The sequence below is a fragment of the Pieris rapae genome, chromosome 11 (assembly GCF_905147795.1).
Source record: "Pieris rapae chromosome 11, ilPieRapa1.1, whole genome shotgun sequence".
Classification (NCBI taxonomy): domain Eukaryota; kingdom Metazoa; phylum Arthropoda; class Insecta; order Lepidoptera; family Pieridae; genus Pieris; species Pieris rapae.
The window spans coordinates 8,339,817-8,360,551 of NC_059519.1; the positions used below are offsets into that span (position 1 = coordinate 8,339,817).

The 20,735-nt window shown below is 33.0% G+C and overlaps 4 protein-coding genes across 4 annotated transcripts in view; 1 reads left to right on the top strand and 3 right to left on the bottom strand.

Moving 5' to 3' along the window:
* The window catches only part of LOC110997533, a 67,789-nt gene extending 63,044 nt beyond the window's left edge, over nucleotides 1–4,745 (bottom strand). Inside the window, exon 1 of the mRNA XM_045630125.1 lies at nucleotides 4,649–4,745. Coding sequence (XP_045486081.1) covers nucleotides 4,649–4,650 — 2 coding nt within the window. The 5' untranslated portion in view covers nucleotides 4,651–4,745. The remainder of the gene's footprint in view (nucleotides 1–4,648) is intronic.
* A 3,038-nt stretch (nucleotides 4,746–7,783) lies between these two features.
* LOC110997532 (integumentary mucin C.1-like) lies at nucleotides 7,784–8,740 on the bottom strand. The gene is made up of 3 exons (XM_045629976.1): nucleotides 8,716–8,740; nucleotides 8,356–8,613; nucleotides 7,784–8,046 (listed from the first exon to the last, which is right to left on the bottom strand). Exons 1-3 carry the CDS (start codon nucleotides 8,738–8,740, stop codon nucleotides 7,784–7,786), a joined length of 546 nt encoding a protein of 181 aa, XP_045485932.1.
* Nucleotides 8,741–9,185: 445 nt separating this feature from the next.
* Nucleotides 9,186–11,487, bottom strand: LOC110997514 (39S ribosomal protein L40, mitochondrial). Its single transcript, XM_022265703.2, has 6 exons — nucleotides 11,297–11,487; nucleotides 11,097–11,186; nucleotides 10,690–10,860; nucleotides 10,338–10,536; nucleotides 9,588–9,735; nucleotides 9,186–9,343 (listed from the first exon to the last, which is right to left on the bottom strand). Exons 1-5 carry the CDS (start codon nucleotides 11,329–11,331, stop codon nucleotides 9,619–9,621), a joined length of 612 nt encoding a protein of 203 aa, XP_022121395.2. The 5' UTR covers nucleotides 11,332–11,487; the 3' UTR covers nucleotides 9,186–9,343; nucleotides 9,588–9,618.
* A 1,714-nt stretch (nucleotides 11,488–13,201) lies between these two features.
* LOC110997525 (5-hydroxytryptamine receptor 1A-alpha) lies at nucleotides 13,202–16,947 on the top strand. Its single transcript, XM_022265723.2, has 4 exons — nucleotides 13,202–13,567; nucleotides 15,054–15,188; nucleotides 15,639–15,788; nucleotides 15,856–16,947. Exons 1-4 carry the CDS (start codon nucleotides 13,393–13,395, stop codon nucleotides 16,710–16,712), a joined length of 1,317 nt encoding a protein of 438 aa, XP_022121415.1. The 5' UTR covers nucleotides 13,202–13,392; the 3' UTR covers nucleotides 16,713–16,947.
* The last annotated feature ends 3,788 nt before the right edge of the window (nucleotides 16,948–20,735 follow it).

Consider the following 20,735-nt stretch of genomic DNA (forward strand, 5'->3'; position numbering starts at 1 on the left):
TAGCGAATAAACGTAATTTATACTCGTTCCACTTCAGTTATTATTTGCAATATGATAAGCACTTTAGGTCTTCGCAGTAAATTATACAATATGCATTCAATGCATACAATATTGCATGTACTTTAAGTGATCTGTGGAGATGTGTCTATATGTGTAAAATTAACTTGATTAGTACCTTTTGTTTGAATTTGAATTTGTGGGAAGAGTTGACGGCATCGACGGAATGAATATTAACATTTCAATAATTAATTTACATTGTTTGTTTAAGTTTGTTTTTCGAACAAAGTTTTAATTTAGATTACATATTAAGAAAAATCGTGGAAATTTGTCAATGCCTCTTGTATGTTCTATCCGTTTTGTAATACTGGAAGACGTATTATACGAAGAAGTATCGTATTACTTCTTTTTCTCATTTCACGATGGCACAAAAAGGTGATCACCTACTTGCTCCTTAAAAAAACTACAAAGAATTATAACACCACTCGTTTATATTTCATTAAATCCCACGTATGTGTTATCGTTGTAACCTACACTTTTAGCACTAATTGTTATATATTGTAATAATTTAAAAAAATCAACTCCTTTTAATTTTAAATTGTGCCCTAGCATTTACAGTTACAGCATTCTAGTGGAAATAACCACGACCTGTTCTATTATTTAAGATTTGCGTATTTTTTTTCTCTATGTTGAAGTTCAAGTTGCCAACTATATATTTAGTCTTGTGGGGAAAGCAACGCAAGTGTTCTTGAAGAACTAGGTTTCTTTGTACCCTGGGGGATGTGTGACGGCGAAGACCATGGCTCTGTGCGTTACCAAGATCAAAACCAGACAGTTGCCTTATCAAAATAAATCTTTATATGTTCTCAAAGTAAATTCACATTAGCGATATTGTGTATTAAAACACCAATTATTTTAATTTTAACATTATCGCATTTGTTTAATGTGAATAAATAAATAAAGTTATCTAAACCACAAATGTTATTAACATTGCAATAATTTGTTTAATAATTTGATTATTCATACAATAAAGCCTTCATAATAACAATCAAAATAATCATTTCGACAAGACTGCAAAGCAAGTATTTGCTTTGGTATTTAATCAGCAGTGTCATGTTTTTGTGAAAGTCAACGCGTTCTCTGAATCGCACATTTTTCTTTAGCGAGATATGTCAGTAAGGTGCACCAAATGATTATTTTTTGTTTAAGGACGAGTCTGAGTCACGTTTTCATTTATATTGTGACAACTTAAGTGAGACAACACGAGAAACAAGGCTTTCAAATGTTAAAGGTGTTGAACTTAAAAAACCTCTCAAGGACTGAGTTAGGTTTAATTCCGATATATCTTGTTTTTGAAATAAGTTGTTATACTTTGCGTTGTTTTAAGTTTGTTTTACCGCATGCCTCACGTTTATAGTGAATAAGAGGCGATTATAGTATGTCCTATGCTTTAAAAAGTAATATAAACGCAAAATGATCATCGTACATCATACCAAATAAACTTACCGCAACTTAATTAAGTTGTGCGCAATGCACGGGTAAGTGATCAGCACATCAGCAAATTAGTGCGTCTTCGTAAGTGACACTAAATATATGGAAAAAAAATTTACGCTAAAGTTGTACATATATTACTTGGAAAATTAAATATCTATCCATAACAAGTGAAAATAATACATTCATATAATTAACTCAATTTATGTTTCTATAGCACTTGTACACGCGAAACGATTATTATACCATAATCCGAATCCCTAAGGAATAACAATGTAGCGATGAATCTCAGGACCCAAACAAAGCCGTTAGTCGCCCTTTAAGGAACCTTTTCTGGGCAAGATCTGCGCAGATCAAACAGGTTTAACTGGACTTCCCACGTAATAAGTATAATGGAGGTAGCGATTTTTGAGTAATAGTAATAATTACATTTTTTAACGAATATAAAAACGCCTTTCTTTTCGTGTTTCTGCTATTTATATTATTTTTGTATCCTATATACCTTCTGCGTATGATGCTGTCTCGTTTTCTATATTAGCTGTCATTTCTTCTTCTTTGGGATGCCACATTTCCGAACAATGGCTTAAAGCGGAAACCCGTTCCGAAGCTTCCTCATCAGCATAAAACGCATCGACCCATTTGACTTTACAAGAAAAATGCGTACTAATTTTTAATAAGTCGACAATGAGCATTCTGCCAGTATAAGTGCCCTGGCCAGGGGTACCAATTGACTTGATGTGAGATGAGCCTCCTTCCTGATATTCCCCACTCATAAATTTTTTTTATCCAATTTATAACTACTAAAAACGCTACTATTAACGCAATTGGATAATTACAATACGCCTGTCAAACTAGTACGGTGAAGGAAGCTGGCATGTCTTAGGGTGATATTAAAATCTTAACTAAATTCCTAAATTCCTTTTAGCCAAATTTGTATTGAAAAATCGACGACATATTGTGTCAAGCAAAGAAGGACTAATTCGCAAAATTATCAACGCAATATATACAAATATATATAGAGATAGAACGTATATACATCAATTTTATTCAAAACAAATAACATAATATATAAAAATATATCTAATATCTAACCTTAAAATTTAATTATTAAAAAATATTATTAAAAGGAGTCCCTTTAGGCAAGGTTCCGAAGATACTAGCAGCGTTCCCCCTTTGAATAGCTAGACTAATTCTTTGTGCGAGGTAGCTGCCAGCTCTTCGTTCTCCTGTGATGTCGACTAACCTTTTTGATAATTCCCTAATGTGAAGCTGTTATAAGAACAGTTTCTGGGTTATATATTCAAACTAAATGTTATACAACAATGGTTTTTATGAATAAAAAAGAATACAAATTACTCGATTGCGGTCGCTTGAGCTTACGCGTCCCTTAATCGGTGTCATAACTGGGGGCCGAATTTGTGCTAGGTTTGCTTTTTATACTGCCCTTATATTAGCGAAATGGGCAAAGCAGTCTGCCAAATAGGTCTCATTTATTAAAGCTGTCAGGTCACATAGTTAAACCTAAATTTTTGGGTAATCTGTGGCAAATGAAACAAAAAGCGAACCCAAATGTGAGGATATCAAAATTAGTGTTTCGAGATGATGTCTAGATATTTGTGCAGGAGTTCCAAATAGTTAATCAAACGAGGCCTCTTGGTAGTTTTTTTTTTGAAACAATTATTATAGGATTAATATTCTGTAAAATGTTAATTTCATGTTACTAAATGTAGGAAATAAAAGATTTCTGATTTATTCTTCTAGTACACTTTTGGTTCGTTTAGTGAAATACAGAAATTGATACCCGCAGTGAAAACCTATACACAGAGCTCATCTATCAAAACTTGGAAACCAATATATCGCAGTTAACGTTTATTATTATCTATGATCATAGTTAACTAGACATACACTTAAACAGGTTCGCTAACTATTAATATATAATATTTAATACCTTCACATATATTTTTGTGAACAAATCAAGTTTATACTAACGTTTACACTTAACAGATAATATTTTCTAGAGTACATTTTTTTTTGCATTGTATGTTTTTAAGCAAGATTTTAAATACCGCGTTAACTAGACAATACACAAAATTAAAAGAAAACACAGAGTTATTAACCGACTTCATAAAACTCCATGAAAATGGTTTACAATTTGGCGTATATTTTCTTTACCTGACAATGAACACACGCAACATATAATATACAGAGTTAAATAACCTCAGACAATTTAAAACAATTAAATTTAAAAAAATACGTTTAACTTTATAGAAAACCACATGAAATTGGTTTATAATCAACTAATAGGTTGATAAAACTATACCTTCTCCATTCATAAACTATAACGACAAGAATAAGTTCGTGACAGATTTTACATATTTAAACAAAGAAGTGATTGTCATTTGTGTCATTTGTGTCATGTCAATATTCGTTTTTTCGCCGGGAATGTATTTTTGGAAATTTGACTGACTGAGGAAGTCTCGACTGCAAATGTAGAATTTATTTCTACATAAATTTAATATGTACATTAAAATGAAAGGCAGAAAATATATTGATGAGATAGGTACCTAGCAATTATCAAAACACGATTTTACCAATTTCATCTTAGGGTTAGCAAGCAGGTAAGGCTGATTTGAAGACCACATGTATATCTTAAAAATAATAATTAATACAAAAGTAGAAATGGCTCCGTGATTTAAAGGACTGATAGAATAACATTTCTAAGTTTAGATGGAAACTACTTGTACATGAAAAATTGGATAAAGAAAATTCAGAAAATATGCATTAACGCTGTTGTTAAATCTAACTAAACTAAATATACAAAAAATGTGAAACCTGGATTAAAATACTAGGTAAAGTAATGTTACTACTGGAATGGCATTACCCATAATAAATGTCGTGGATTAGAAGAGCATTTAGTTAAGTTAAATTATAAGCAATTTTATAATTATCGTCTTCCGGTTTGAATATTATTACACAAATATAAATGCACCAAAATAAATAAAAAACTAAATAAATGATATGGATATTATTAAGATGGATATAAAACTAATTTTATAATAATGTATCTCAAAATATTTAAGATATGGGTGATATTAAATAATTTAAATATATCTCGTGACCGAACTGGGAGATCTTAGAAACTATCTATTATTGTACTTACATTTTTCCAATAAACGGCACACGAAATCACAATTCACTTGAACATTTTTTCACTTAACATCGTAAAACACACGCATGCACTAAATACGTCCGTTATCACGAACATCCGCCGAGAAACTGAAGAGTGAAGATCAAACTGAACTTTGAGTTCCACAAAGCTCAGTTCGGAAGGGCAGAACAGAATAAAATATATCGTTTGCCCTTTTCATTTGCTCCCAGCTTTCACCGTTCATCTCAAAAGCACTTATAGTCAACTCAACCAAATTAGGAAAATTTATGTCAATCACTTTCGGCTGGCTCCCGTTAAACTTTTGATAAATAGATTAGTAACAACGATCACTTTACATAAGTACACTGTATTTGTGCATTACGAGCGGTTTCTGTTGCGAGCCTTAAATGTTATTATAGAGTAGACAAGTATATTTATATATCTAAATTATGAACCTAACAATAAAGAGTAATGTTTTAAATCGGATATTAATTGAGATTATTGAAGGATTGATTTAAGGCAATACAGAGCGGTGTAAAAATCTTTTCTCGTATTAATCTCGTAAGATATAGGTAAGATTATTTTTATTATTCTTTACTAAGGAAGAGTGGCGTCGAAGAGTTCACAGTTGTATGTGTTCTATAATTATTATCTTATAGATATACATATACAATATACATATTTTCACGTGTACGCTTAATATTGTAATTTGGAGATGATTTGCTGTTTATAAGGTAATGGTTTAATTAATTTGAGTAGGTGCTAAAGGAAAATAATGATTCTCCTATGACTTGCAAATAAGGTGGAAACAGGAAAGCACTCGGAATAAATACTACTTATATCAATACGGTAATCGACAGTTGGAGAGGCTGAATGAGAGAATAAATAAATCTTGATTAGATGAATTGAAAAAATTGTATCGTAGGTTTGTTGTTGTTGTTATTTGTTGTAAACCTTTAATATTATATAAGGTTGTCGCACTGATGAACATTCTTATGAAAAGGTGTATGTACATACTAGACACAATTTTGCCTGTATTAATTTCCTTGCTACGAATAAACAATTGTTCTCTCTTTGCAAATCGAACCAAATGATATAATTATCATTAAGAGGCATATATATTAGACATAGACATAGATATAACATTTATTACTTACAAAACACACACACAAAAACATACAAAATAACAATAATGAATGAAAAAAAATTATGAGAGATAACAATTTTGTTTAAAGAACAAGGTATGATTTAAGTATGTAATGCGTGTGTGCTGTGGTTGTAAATGTGACGAATACTTAAATTATCCTAATCCTTGGGATTCATTTGCTCCAGTTCAAAAAAATTGTATTCAAAACAAGGCGATTGAAAAGAGTTGGAAAAGTTTCTTGCCAGTTCTTGCCCGCTCTACGCCCTTGACATGCGAACTGTTAGTAAATGTAAATTTACAATTAATTTAATTTTTTTGACGTTCAGAAGTGTACTTGTTTACCTATACAAATAAAGATATTTTAATTGATTGATTGAGAGACCATAGCAGCTAGTTTGTACTATTTAAGTATTTATTTATTTAGTAGGCAGGTTTTCTTTACCAAATAAAAATTTAACATTGTATCAAACCGCTTCATTTAACCAAAATTTGATGATTATATTCTAATAGAGTTGTAAAAAAGGTTTTATTAACAATCTTTATTGGAGACACCTAGTTATACAGTACACAAAGAAAAAATTTAAAACATCCAAATCGATGTTATAAAATTTATCCCATTTAACCCTATAATAAGTATACCAATAAAGACGCGTGTGATTTTAAAAATTAAAACTTTAGACTCTCGACGAGAACAATACGATTTACTGCAGCTCACTTCTAGAAAAATTGCGCTACAATGTTCCTAACTACAAGACTTGCTGTTTCATATACCTCACATCAACACCCACTATGCAAAAAGCTCAGTTTCGTATCGCCAGGGCGGACATACAACGACCAATATAACGCTTTCACTTGTTTAAGCTAACGCAGAATATGTTTAAATGGAGTATTATTATATTAGGAATATCCATAGCGCAAAATAATCAGTCTGCATCATAAGCACACTCACTTTTACACCATCACACAACACATCCAAATTAGGTATTATTACGCAAAATTATTCAATACAAATGTAATGAAATTGAATAATTTTCTTTGTTTTTTTTTCCTTTTAAAAATGTTTTTTAGTGTAATTGTTTGTTATAATAAGTTATTTTTGTAAAGATTACGAAATAAATAAATTAATAATAAAAGAATATTTACCAAGAAATATCAACTTCGTGAAATAAATCGCACATAGGTATAGCTTACAAATTACAATTCTACTGCTGCTTAGGCTGAAAACCGTGGAATCTGTGGAAAACAACTGTATGGTCTTGGAAAGAACAAATATCGAAATGTGCCTACCGACGTAACCGGAAATGTTTGATCTAATTTATCTTTCATTAACAAAATTCAAACATCAAATGTGAGTAATCCCTAGTGAAATATTGCACAAAATCATTTTCAATCATAGCCACAGGCTTTCTATCGGCAAATAGGAATATTCATCACACGCGGTTGGATTTTATCTAATCACAAAAGCGGTTATGGTAGCTCAATAGAACTAGTCAACTCATTAAGGCCTTTTGCTTTGTTCCACGCATCGCTAATGAACTGGAATCTGTAACTTTGTTCGGCAGCACCTAATGACCTTTGCTATAGTATGGAAATGCTCGCTACACATTTACGATGTGTATTTTGTGTGAATTTTTTTATGGAAATAAAGCTATGTATGTTAAAGCCGAATAGGTTAAGTAATAAAAGTTATTTTCACAATTTCTTGGAGGTCATTCGCCTCCTTAACATACGACAGATATAGGAATTATTGCTGAAACAAATTTACAATCTTATATTTTCTTTCATTAATGAGTAAAACGTCACCGTTCCCGTCATGTATATAAATTTATATATATGTTGTTTAATTTTATGTTATATTAAATATATATTATAAATTTTGCTCTGACCGGGAAAAAACTCTAAGGGCAACTCTTTTCTTTATTTTATGAAACCCTTTAGTTTCAATATAAGCAACAAATATTTATAAGAATTTTATTAAGAAAATTTTAAATAAATACTATCTAGTAAAATGGATCTCCCGTCTCAGTTGTCGTTGTAGTTGTTGTTGACATGGTAGTCACCGTTGTAGGCATTGTCGTAGTTGTTGACGTGGTGGTTACTGTTTTAGATATCGTTGTTGTTGACGCTGTCATAGTTGTTGGTGGTTTTGTAGTTGTTGTTGAAGTAGTTGTGGTCTTAGTTAATGGTTCAGTGGTCGATAGTTTTGTCGTTGTTTTTGTAGTTGTCGATAAAAGTGTTTTTGTTACGGTTGGTGTTAATGGCTCTGTAGGCACAGGTGTCGGTATTTGTGTAGTATAGAATGTGTCTTCAGCTATTGATGAAAGTTGGGTAGTAAGGGCAGCTAGAACATCTTCAGTAACAGTTGTTGGAATAGACGAAGACAAAACTGCTTGTTTAGCTTCAGGGGATGTTAGGAGTGGTGTAGTTACTGGCGTCTCTGATTCGGAGGCACTATTATCGGCAGTCGAGGCCTCATCAGTATCCTTACTTTTTACATGGGAACTTAATATTAAAGATGTAGTTTGCTTATTCTGAGTTGCTTTGGTCGAGATATTTTTGTTTATTATTCTACCTTTTACCCTTTTGGTCGTCGCATGTAATTTAAGCTTAATGTTTTTCTGTGTATTTGTGACAGCTTCAGACGCCAGCGTCAGGACTCGCATTTCCATAATCTTCTTTATAATACTTAGGGGCAACCAGTGTCCTGGAAACCCCGATTCAATCGGATTATCTACGTACGTAACCTCGTCTTTAAATGGGTCTGGCCATTTTGAAGAATGTGAAAAATGTAATGCCATTATAGATATTACTGCGAACGGACTAACGTACACTAAAATTAAATAAGTTAAATAAAAAAATTATATACAAAACAGTTTAATAGATCATTTGTAAAATGTACTTACTTTCAAAATTACTGTAGAATCCTTTTTACCTTTTACATCCTTAAAAGCAATCATAGTTCTTACATACAGATATTCTCAAAATGTATTTCTACATTTTATATTCCTAAACAATATAAAAACTATAACAAACCTACCCAAATCAACGGAAGTTTTTCAAGCATGAAATTGTTTTTACTCTTCAATAACTTTACGGCTATAACAATGACGTAGCGTACGTATAATCATCGAAACATTGCCCATCATAGAACCTGCTTTAGTAGTTTCAGTATTTAAGAAAATTCTACAAGCCCTATGGCAGGACAATGAGTAATAACTACATTTCTATTATCAGATCTAAAATTAAGTCAGACTTGTCTAGCTGGCTAGTAGAACCAGCCATCGACCGTACACCGATTTTTTGCCATCTGTCTCTCATTACAGTTCGATAGTATTGATACTTAATAAGAATAAAAGAAACATATAATTTTTTTGAATAAATTTAATGGCCATATTGCTATGTATACAAACTAAAGATAGCCGCCGAAAACACCCTCTATGAAAGCCACAAAAAGGTGTGACTCATAAACCTTTAGGTTACTGTGGGGAGAAATTGATGGAGGAAGCAAAGAACAGATCCAAATGGAAAGCTCAGGAGGCTTTACCCAATAGTGGTCCATACTGCAAAACACAAAGCGATGGAAATAACACAACTAACGTAGACAAAGTGTATATATATAATAACTCAACACCCATCTGATTTGAACTTCTTATTTTAGATAAAGTGGCTATTATTATTATAACTGCAAGTTCTTTTTTCGCACTCTTAACATTTAAATCTTAATTTAGAAAAGATCTGTATACCAGAGAATATGAAATAATTTTATATTATAATAAATACAAAGTTTTGAGTAAAATTTATTACCTACAAAATACAGTTCTATATCAAAAACACTTTAATTGCCCCATTTCTTTGAAACATCTACATATTCTCCATCAGGTGAATCATACTTCTTAATAGGTGGTGTGGCATATGTTCCATCTATTGTGTATGGAATTAATTGCAGGTCAGGCTGAAAAATTAAATCATGTAACATTTAGATACATAAATTAGGCTATATATACATAAATTACTATTTAGATGTTGTCCGACTAGTATAAATTCTAATGATCTGAACCTATCTAGTGCATTGTGCATATGAACAAATAAAATTATATAACAGCTTTATTTCTAAATGGTACCTATCATTTAGATAGTTTCTTTTTAACAATTATGCAAAAAAACCCAGAGCAAAGATGTGTTGTTTCATATACCTACTAATAAAAAAGTTCTTAGGTTGTGTTACAGGGCATTTAAGTATTGAGCATAATATTATGGATTTTACCAGGTACATATAGAATTTTTTTTTTTAAATACATTACACTATATTTAAAATTTAACACTTACAAACCATCAACAGAACTAAAAAAAATATAAAAAATAAATAGATATTGAAAATATGTATATACAGAAAATCTGTTACAATAACATTGAAGGGAATAACCAATAAATTTGTTATTAGGCACTTAATACAATAGACATTTGATTTTGATCAATATAACTTGTGGTTCTATACTGTATCGTCGTAAACTGTAAATTCATGAAGATTCAATTAAAAAAGGTTCTATATCTCACCATTATTGCTTCGCTATACAAGTCCTCAGAAACTTCATAAAGCTGATCTAGTGCTCTTCGCTGGGCCCTCATTATTCTATCAACTTGTGCTACATTAGCCATGTACTCCTGTCTTTTATATCTGCACCAGTCTTTATTTAGCAAAGCCCGATCTTCAATTTGTTCTATTGATAATGTCACTACAGGGCGTTTTCGTTTTCTGCAAACAGTTAATTTAAGTTCAGAACTCTATAAACTAGTAGGTACTACTATAGCAGCTTGTGAGTAATGTGGAAGATCCAGGATTTGATTCACATTGTAAAAACAATTGTAAATTGATGCAAAATATGACAGAAATGTAAGTTGTTGTTACCCTATGTTATCAAGAACATGAAGAGGTGGTTCACATTCATCAATTGGCTTCAGTTGTTTTGCATTTTTTTCCAATCTTCGAATTTGTTTCTCTAATTTTTTCCTTCTCCTCTCTTCTCTAGCTTTTATTATAGCTGGATCCATTTTTTTCTTTTTCTTCATAGGTTCAGCCCTGTAATAATAAACATGTATACTATAAGTGTCATATCTAGTAAGTACTAATGTTATAAAAATAAATAATATCATTAGCAAGAACTGACCTGACTGCTTAGTACTATAATAATCCAAAATTGTACAATCTAAATCATGCAGAGATATAGTGAATATGTAGAGATGAGACATAAATATATTTATGTTTCTACCTACTACCTAAATTATAAAAGTAATCGACTGATTCTTTACACTTACCATAATTGATCAGAAATTTTAAATTGTAAGGCTGATGCAGTGCTAATGTTTTTAGCAGTAGTTGGTATTTTGGGTGCAGCAATCGCTAGCCTAGAAATAAACAAAGCATCTTGACAAAAAATAATAATCATATAAACCAAATTAAAACACTTACACAACACATAAGAGGTTATAAAAATATAAAACTAAATTATTAGTACCGTGTAAATTGTTTCACTAACGATAAATGCAACATTTTATTATAAATGGCTAACTGTTAATTAAAACGGAAGCAGTTTAAGAATAAACTATCATTAATATTATTTATTCTAATGTTATTGTTTTAAGACATGAAAGATGAATCCAAGATCTTCATTCTAATTTCTACAGTCTACACAGTACACAGCTGAGTGCTGACAGCTCAAACTTCAAAGCCTCAAAGGTCAAAATTAAGTTGTCAATGTACAGGATAAGTGATAGATGATGTTACAGATTAACCAAGCCCAGATAAAAAAATGTAACATGAACGTTTGAAATTAATTTTAAGAACCATGGCTGTGATTTATTTGTAAAATATTTTATATATGTGTTATTAAGACATTTTTATTAGATCACTACACTCTACTGGTGTGTCAACTTACTTTACGAAAACTACGTAAACTCTTCTATAGATTTCTTTGATTCATGCCTCAGAAGACTTTGTCATCCTATGAAAAATATAAAAGAGGACTTGAAATTAAGAAGACAAGAAGTTCCTCCTAGAGCATTCCATTTCAAAGCAATATAAACTTCTTTGGCATAATTTATTTATATACTTTACCGTATTGTACTGTATTAAACTACACGAAAACCAATTAAGACATTTACCAATAAAGGTTACCATTATTGAATATAATTATAAATGAACATGGCATATCATACGTTATTTGTTAGTAATTACGGTCCTCTATTTTCTTTAGTCATTGTGCTCAAGTGATTCACCTTTTGTAACTTTGCAAATTTACAGTTGAAAAAATTTATACTTAATTAATTTTAATTATAGCCGTTAAAGAAGAAAATTATCAAGATTTGTCATATTTCAGGTCCATTTCTGGATTAAGGCCCCCCAACAACTAACGTATCTACCTAATCTTCCTGTAAAACCGAGTTAGACTTCAAACATTGACTCACAAAAACGACCTTGCTTGATTCGTCAAATTGACATACATTGTAAGAGGTTTGGGACACTACAAAACTCTTCTTGGGTTTAAATAACTAAATATTAAGGATTTATTATACATTGGAAAGGTATAATAATATATTAATATTCAACATCTTATTGTATAATTATTTATTAGTATATAAGGCTTTTATTTTTAAAAGTAGATGTCCTATTTATTTTATTTGTGCGACATTTTCTGTTTTAAAGAAAAACACTAAATTCGGATATATTATGTTTAGTATTAACAATTATTCATTTGATTTAAAATTACAAAGCTGCTGCCGATGTTTGGCGTACTTAATATGACTTCCGTTTAACCTCAAACCAAAAATAAATTAAGTAAAATAATTATTTGATGCATAATTATTTAAAATAAAAATATATTATCTTTTATATTCATAGTCAATACATAATCGTTAAACAAACTTATTTTTCCTCCAAATCATATAATTTTAGATCGATTCGGTTTTTATCGAAGCGAATTATTATTATATATTCGACCAAGTAAGATGTGTTTACTAGGGTTTATATTAGTAAGTAGATAAATATACTATGTATATTTATGCCAATTACCTTCTAATGTAAAGGTTAACAATGTCGGTACTTTGTATTCAACTTAATAACTTGAACTTTATCATCATTTAACATAACAATATCATAAAGATGAGAGATTATTCGTTGTCAATCTAATATCTTGGGTTCTCTACAAAATATATTTTTAATAAATTATTATTAATTAAGAACTTATAAGTGTTTAAATAATTCTCGAACCACGTTATACTAGAATACTTTTAAAATTCCGTTGTGAGTAAACAAAGGAATTCCTCAGGTCATTAAACTTACATTAATAGTGATAATTGTTAAAGCTATTACGATACAAGAAACTATTACTAAATAGGGTTTATTTCTAAATAGTATGGTAAAATTCATAGATCCCTAAAAATCACATACACTCACTATATAAATTACAAAGCAATTATGTCCAGTTTTCCTTAAGGGGCATATTTTTGTCTCCGGCCGCGGATTGCTTATTTACCTAGTTGTTAACAAAAAGGCAGAGTGGTTGGACAGGTTAAAGGCGTGCTTTTATTTGTGATTTTTATGTGAGTTACCGAAATGGAAATAAATAATACAAGTGAAGTGTTTAATACCACAGTTTTAAATGAAAATTACAGACTCAAGGAACATGATCAATACACGGCTTACAGGCCAGTAGCGTTTACATTTGGACTTATTATTATGTTAAGTAATTTAACTGTTGTAGTGTCCAGCGGACTAATACTTAAAAAGGGTATGTTTCTTATTGAATGACAACAGAACTCACAACAATTTTCTTATATACGTCTTGAAAATTCATTTATGCATTACCCTGCATAAGTGCGATTTCACCAAGCTGACTCCAACTGGCAGAACTAAGTGCAATTTTTGATCAATCAGATCAAAAACCATCACTACATACTTTGTAGTTCTAGCAATAATATCAATATTCGTTTTGCGTCTGTATTTCCTATATGCCGCAGATATGTGTTACAAATGGCTACTTTAATATGATGTAAGATAACCCTAATTCAGTGCACGTACATCCTTATAGCACTGTTTTGGGCAAAGTACACTATCAGACAAAATGTTGGATGTGATGTAAAGACGTCGTCACGAAATACTGGATTAGGCTTTTTGCTTTTTACTTTACAAGTGTTCACTAAATATTCTATATTATCACACAAGTGTGAAGGTCATATCACTCTCTTGTAGAATATTAGTTCCTTGTTTACTTGCAAGTTGTACTTATTTATCGTTTACTTCATAAGTTTTTTAATTCTCGTTACAAAGTATAGTAGCGCTGGAATGTTCTAGGTCTGGGCGTGATCATTTATTTTTTTCTATTAGGCAAATCGGTGATCGGAATCGGCTTCTGTGCCTGACACACACCGTCGACGTTTTTAGTTCCAAGGTATAGCTACCTTAACTTCTTCATCATATAATATTTGAGAGATAAGAGTTAAACACTTTCGTTTGTAAGTTCGATGTTTATGCGAAGATTTATACCACAAAAAATAACTATCAAATCGTTACACGCACCACAATAATATTTATTGATCAATAATAAATCTTTAGTGCTTCATACAAGTACATTTCACAATGAAAAAAGTAAATATACTTAATATTTATTTGCTTATAAGCCAAATTTTTTGACTCACGAATATAATGTCAAAACATTATAGAACACAAAGACTGTTAATGAAGGTTACCTTAGTTTAAGCCATTAACTAATAAGTAGAAAATTAACTCAACATAATACAACTTACTAGCCATATGTATTGTATAGGCTAGATTGTAATTCATGTTTGAGTCGCACTCATATGTGAACTATAATACTGAAAAATATATAAATTAACTTTATATCGTGCAAATATTGATAATAAATCAGTTGAAACGTTTTGTTAATTATATAATTATACTGTGCCACGTAAGACTTATATGTCACATTAACAAGTACTCCATCGAAACTAAAAAGCAAAAAAATTATATGATAAAAGACATGGATCATTTATTAAAAGATCGCGAGTATGGGACGGGGAATCCCCACGACAGCGTCAGGCTCTTTTGCGGAAATCCCCGAATTCAACAAGCTTTATCTAGCGATTTTTTTTTGTTTGTACATTGTTCTTAAAATTGAGATACCGGGTCGATGTCACCCAAAAAAAGGTGACGCCCGATGCGGCCCGCCCCCGCTTCCCTTTGCTACACCACTGGCTATACCTTCGTTTGTTTTTCAGGTCAACAACCGAAAAGTACATATATATTGCTAGGCAATGTATCTCTAGCTGATACTATAATCGGGATGTCCATGCTCATTGGTTTCAGCTTCGAAATCCCAGACAGCTCAAACCCCCTATGCATCTTTGAATTAGGTAAGAATATTCACTGGAATCACATTCATATAGGTAGATATTTTATTTAATATATCGTTAAAGCCAAACATTATTTATTTATTTTAACAAGCGGAAATATTCTGCATCACTTAATATGCAATAATTATAATTCAGTGTCGCTACAATCCTATACAACCCTGGTCTATTGGATTGCATCCGTTTCTTTGATATTTCTAGCCTTCCGTCTGACATAAGTTTTTGGATTCGAGATATGCCGGTTTTCTCGCACGAGTGTTAGATTCGCACAGTCAGGATCGAAACTACGACCTTTGGGTTGAGAATCACTCACTGAGTTAGGCAAGCACTGCGGCCAACTGTTATCCAAATAAACTTAAACGTCTTTTCGAACCATTTTATCATTGATGGTTTATAAGAAGCTTAGACCCAGACTGATTTATCCTTGAACTAGCATTAGTGAAATTTCAACAGGTATGCTTGTGTGTCCTGCTATGGTTTCGATATTCACCGTCGGTCTAATTGCCGTCGACCGCTACATTTACATTTTGCACGGCCTCTACTACCAGCGATGGGTCAATACGACCAAAGTACGAGTCAGCATAATGTTCATCTGGCTAATAGGTATGATAAATTCTTGGTGAATTTATAAATACCCTCCAAAAATCATAATCATGTCTCTCTTTTTTAGGACTCACCCTGGGATTCCTCCCCGCAACTGGATGGACCAACAACGACCCTAACTCAAATTGCTTTTACGTTGCTGTCTTCCCTGGACCTTTAATCCTTCTGAACTCAATATTAAGCATCGTACCTATCATAGTAGTAGCCGTTCTTTATTCTATAATTTTAGTTAGCGCCTTGAAAAATGTTAGGAAAATCAATGCGTCCGTCGCCCAAGCAAAGACAAACACAAAGTCCGTGCTCCGAATCTACAGGGGAAACGGAAACAATACACAATCAGTGAAAACTTCTAAACAAAACAATCAAAATATAAAACGAAGCTTATCCTTTAATTCCTGTTACGAAATTGAGAGTGGAAAACTCGATAGGAAAGATTTTGTTTCGAAAAGCAATACCGATATAACAAACGAAACGTTTCAAGCATTACCTAATAAAAACAAGACATCTTTTAATAATGTATCGGGTAGCTTATGTTCGACAAACATAGCAGAAAGTCGAAATACAATCGGCGGAGACTCTGATAGTAACGCAGGTCAAAGAACAAAAGATATCAGAAGGGGTAAAATAAAAGAAGCTAATAAATGGAGAGCGTTAACGATAGTGATGCTAACAACAGGAAGTTTTATATTCACCTGGATGCCGTTCTTTATAGCTGTCATATTTTATGTTCTATGCGATGAAAAAGAATTCAACCCAAAATGTCTTAACATTAGATTACTGCTCGCGGGACCATTGGCAGCTCTAGCATTTATGAATAGTATATTTAATCCACTTATTTACGTTTGGTGGCATAAAGGATTCCAGAGATATGTACAGACATGTTGGAAAAGATATATTAGTAGGCATTTTAAGGGAAAATGTTAATCCGTATTGGACTAGATGAATTAAAACGACATCTCTCTAAATTAAAATAAATTATGTATAATTTGTTACTTATATGATACAATACAATATATCTTAGTAAATAATACCTACTTATAAATACAGTATTATAGACTACAACATATTTAAGAACTACTTAATTTTATAATCATAGCTCGCATATGATGAATTTCGCATTAAATGGCAGAAATCGTTGTGGGTTTTTGTCTTATGACTTCATCTTGTTTGTTTAATGACCTATACAATAAACATTTACATCTACAAGCCAGAATATAGATAATCAATCTTGACGTACATACAACTATACTTACCATTTAAAAAAACTAATAAGGCTTACAGCTTTTTGGAAGTATTTTGCCAGATATAATAACATAAATAATGTAAGTGTAAGTAAGTAAGTAATCGAACGATCAATAATATTACACAAATAACAATAATCTGATAACAAATATTTACTGATGCGGATAAGCGATATCAGCAATTCATCTATAATAAAAAAAAATACCAAATTAATTGTTCAATGGATGATTGTGATAAAGAAAATAATCCTTTTATTCTATCTTTGGTGAGAGGAAATGAGACGCATTTTGTTGTTTCTTCTAAGCCGTCTACGGGGATATGACAAATATAAAGAGTATTTATTATATTACTAAATAAATTAGCAACAGAATAGAGAAACGAATCTTTTTAACTAAGGTTATCATTAACAAATATTATTGTGGTTTTGAATTTAATTTAATAAATGCGTGAATTTACATAATTGTAGTAGGTATTGAAGAATTTCTTTTAATAAATATAGAAATATTTTATTAGGTATTTACGGAATACGGAATTCATATTCTTGGGGAAATAGTGAGTTGCTATATACGTACGTATATAATAATAATAATAATAATAGCCTTTATTTCCAAAAAAAAACTTTAAAATTTAGGAATGTTTTATCATTTAGTTACGTCAAACCAAAACTTAGATATAATATATCCTTCATCCAGATACATATATAATACGTATACAATACGTTGCTTGCAGGGAACATGAGATTAGTAATGTATTAGTCAGTAAGATATGGCCCGTGCCATTACTATGAAATATCTTAAATCTTCCCTAATCTATAAATAACTAAGGTATTTTGTACAAAAACTCGACGAAAACGTTCTTAGGCTTTATACAAAATCTATTTTCGACAGACATGACCCACTGACGTCATACGAATTTGCATGAAAATGGTCACGTGACAAAGCGTTGGTTGTCGATGTCGACGATGATGAAAATGTCATCCCCAAACGAAATCGTTAGTGCGTCTAGATTGTCAAAAAGAAATTTTGTCTAAACCACCTTGCTTTAGACTTTGTGTACCCTTTCACTGTAAAATCACAGCCTTAAAAATGAATTAGTATATAATTTATATCTATTAAATCATTTTCCTAGATGATATAGATAACGGTAATACTTTCAAGGGGAACGTGATTGAATTTAAAAAACAAGCCTTACTTACTGCGCTGGAGAGTATTTAGACCATATGTTTTGACATTTGCATGTCCTTTTTTACATGGCTGATTGTGCGAGGTTTTATAACTAATTAATCTGAATGTACCACCTTTTTATCAATTTAACGATTATTAATATTAGTTGTTTTTAATTTTTTTTTTTTATAGAACAGGGGCAAACGGGCAGGAGGCTCACCTGATGTTAAGTGATACCGCCGCCCATGGACACCCTCAATGCCAGAGGGCTCGCGAGTGCGTTGCCGGCCTTTTAAGAATTGGTACGCTCTTTTCTTGAAGGACCCTAAGTCGAATTGGTTCGGAAATACTTCAGTTGGCAGCTGGTTCCACAGAGTGGTGGTGCGCGGCAAAAACTGCCTGGAAAAACGCGCAGTTGTGGAACGGCGGACGTCGAGGTGATACGGGTGGAATTTTGTATTCTGCCTCGACGTCCGATGATGAAACTCAGCTGCAGGTATTAATCCGAACAACTCCTCTGAACACTCTCCATGGTAAATGCGGTAGAAGATGCAGAGAGACCCCACATCTCTACGCAACGCCAAAGGATCAAGCCGCTTGGAGAGATTTTGGTCGTCAACGATTCGAACCGCTCTTCGTTGAATACGGTCAAGTGGAAGAAGCTGGTACTGGGGAGCACCCGCCCAAAGGTGGGAACAGTACTCCATGTGGGGCCGAATTTGCGCTTTATATAGTTGCAAGCGGTGGCCCGGAGTGAAGTACCGTCTCGCCCTGCTGAGCACACCGAGCTTTTTAGAGGCTAATTTTGCCTTTCCCTCCAAGTGACCGCGAAACTGAACGTCGTTTGATATGTCAACGCCAAGTATTCCAATGCTAGCTGTGGCTTTAAGGAGAGTGTTTTCGAAAAGAGGAGTAGCGACAAAGGGTGTTTTTTTAGCGGAAAACGCGCAAACTTGTGTCTTTTTGGGGTTAAATTGGACTAGGTTTAGTCTGCCCCAGTCAGAGACTCCACGTAGTAGGGTTTCTACTTCAGACACAAGTTTGTTCCGGTACTCATCGACATCTGCCCGAGAAATACTTGCCCGGCCAGTGTAAAGAGTGTCCCCAGTGCTGTCATCCGCATAGCAGTGAATGTTGCTAAGTTGCAACATATCATTGATATGCAGAAGAAACAGGGTCGGGGATAAAACACAGCCTTGTGGGACCCCAGCGTTCACGGGTTTAAGGTCGGAACATGCTCCGTCGATGACGACCTTGATGCTCCGATCGGCCAGAAAGCTGGAGATCCAATCGCATAATTTCTCGGGAAGCCCATAGGCTGGAAGCTTCGAGAGCAGTGCTCTGTGCCACACCCGATCGAAGGCTTTCGCTATGTCCAAACTAACCGCTAGAGCCTCCCCCTTGGACTCAATTGCCTCCGCCCATCTATGCGTAAGGTATACAAGAAGGTCACCAGCCGAACGACCACGACGAAAGCCGTACTGAGAGTCACTTATCAGCTGGTGGCCCTCCAGATACTCGAGGAGCTGGCAATTAATAATGGATTCCATTATTTTGGAGAACAAGGAGGTTATCGCTATTGGGCGATAGTTGGACGGATCGGAGCGATCGCCTTTTTTAGGGATCGGATGTATCGAAGCGATCTTCCAGCACTCCGGGACAGTGCCAAGCGAGTACAGGTACCGGAAAAGGCGCGTTAAGACCGGAGCCAACTCAGGAGCACAAGTATGGAGCACAAGTATCCGGCCCGCTCGACTTATGTATGTCCAAGGAAGATAATGCTTTACGGACAGCACGTTGCCGGAATTTAACTTCCGGCATCGAAGAATCACACCGTGAAATGCTCGGTGGTGATCTCCCTCGGTCATCCAAAGTCGAGTTGGATGCGAAGAGACAGCCTAAAAGGTCGGCCTTCTCCTTCGCAGTGTGGGCCAGCGAGTCATCCTCCCTGTGCAATGGTGGAATGGAGGGCTGACAAAAATTCCCTTGGACAGCTTTGGCTAGAGACCAGAAGGCTCGAGTCCCCGAAGGGAGTTGGGCCAATCTCTCGCCAAATTTAAAAATTTCCAAATCAACTTAAATAAGTGATATTTATTTATTTAATTATAAGTAATCTAATTAATTAATTTTTATTATAAGCTAATTATTTAATTATAAGCTTATACTTATACATATTGTAATACAAAATACTAAGACAATACAGAAAGCCAAAACAGATTAAGTACACAGATAAACAATTTATGTATAAAAAACAGAAAACAAGCAAGCGTATTAAAAGACAAAGATACATTAAAAAAAACAAAAGAATAAATAAAAAAAACAGAAATTTGAGATTTAAAAGCAACATATAATACTAAGAATTTAAAACTACTACATAAAAAAGAAGAAGAAGAAGAGTCTTCCCGCTTCTCCAAGTACTTCTTGACATGAGGTGGAAAAAATCAATGTCCTGACAATGGTTGTCATAGTTCGATAAAACCCGAAACATTGGCGAATTATGCAGGTTATTCGACTTCGTACGAGGCACACTGAACAATTTTGA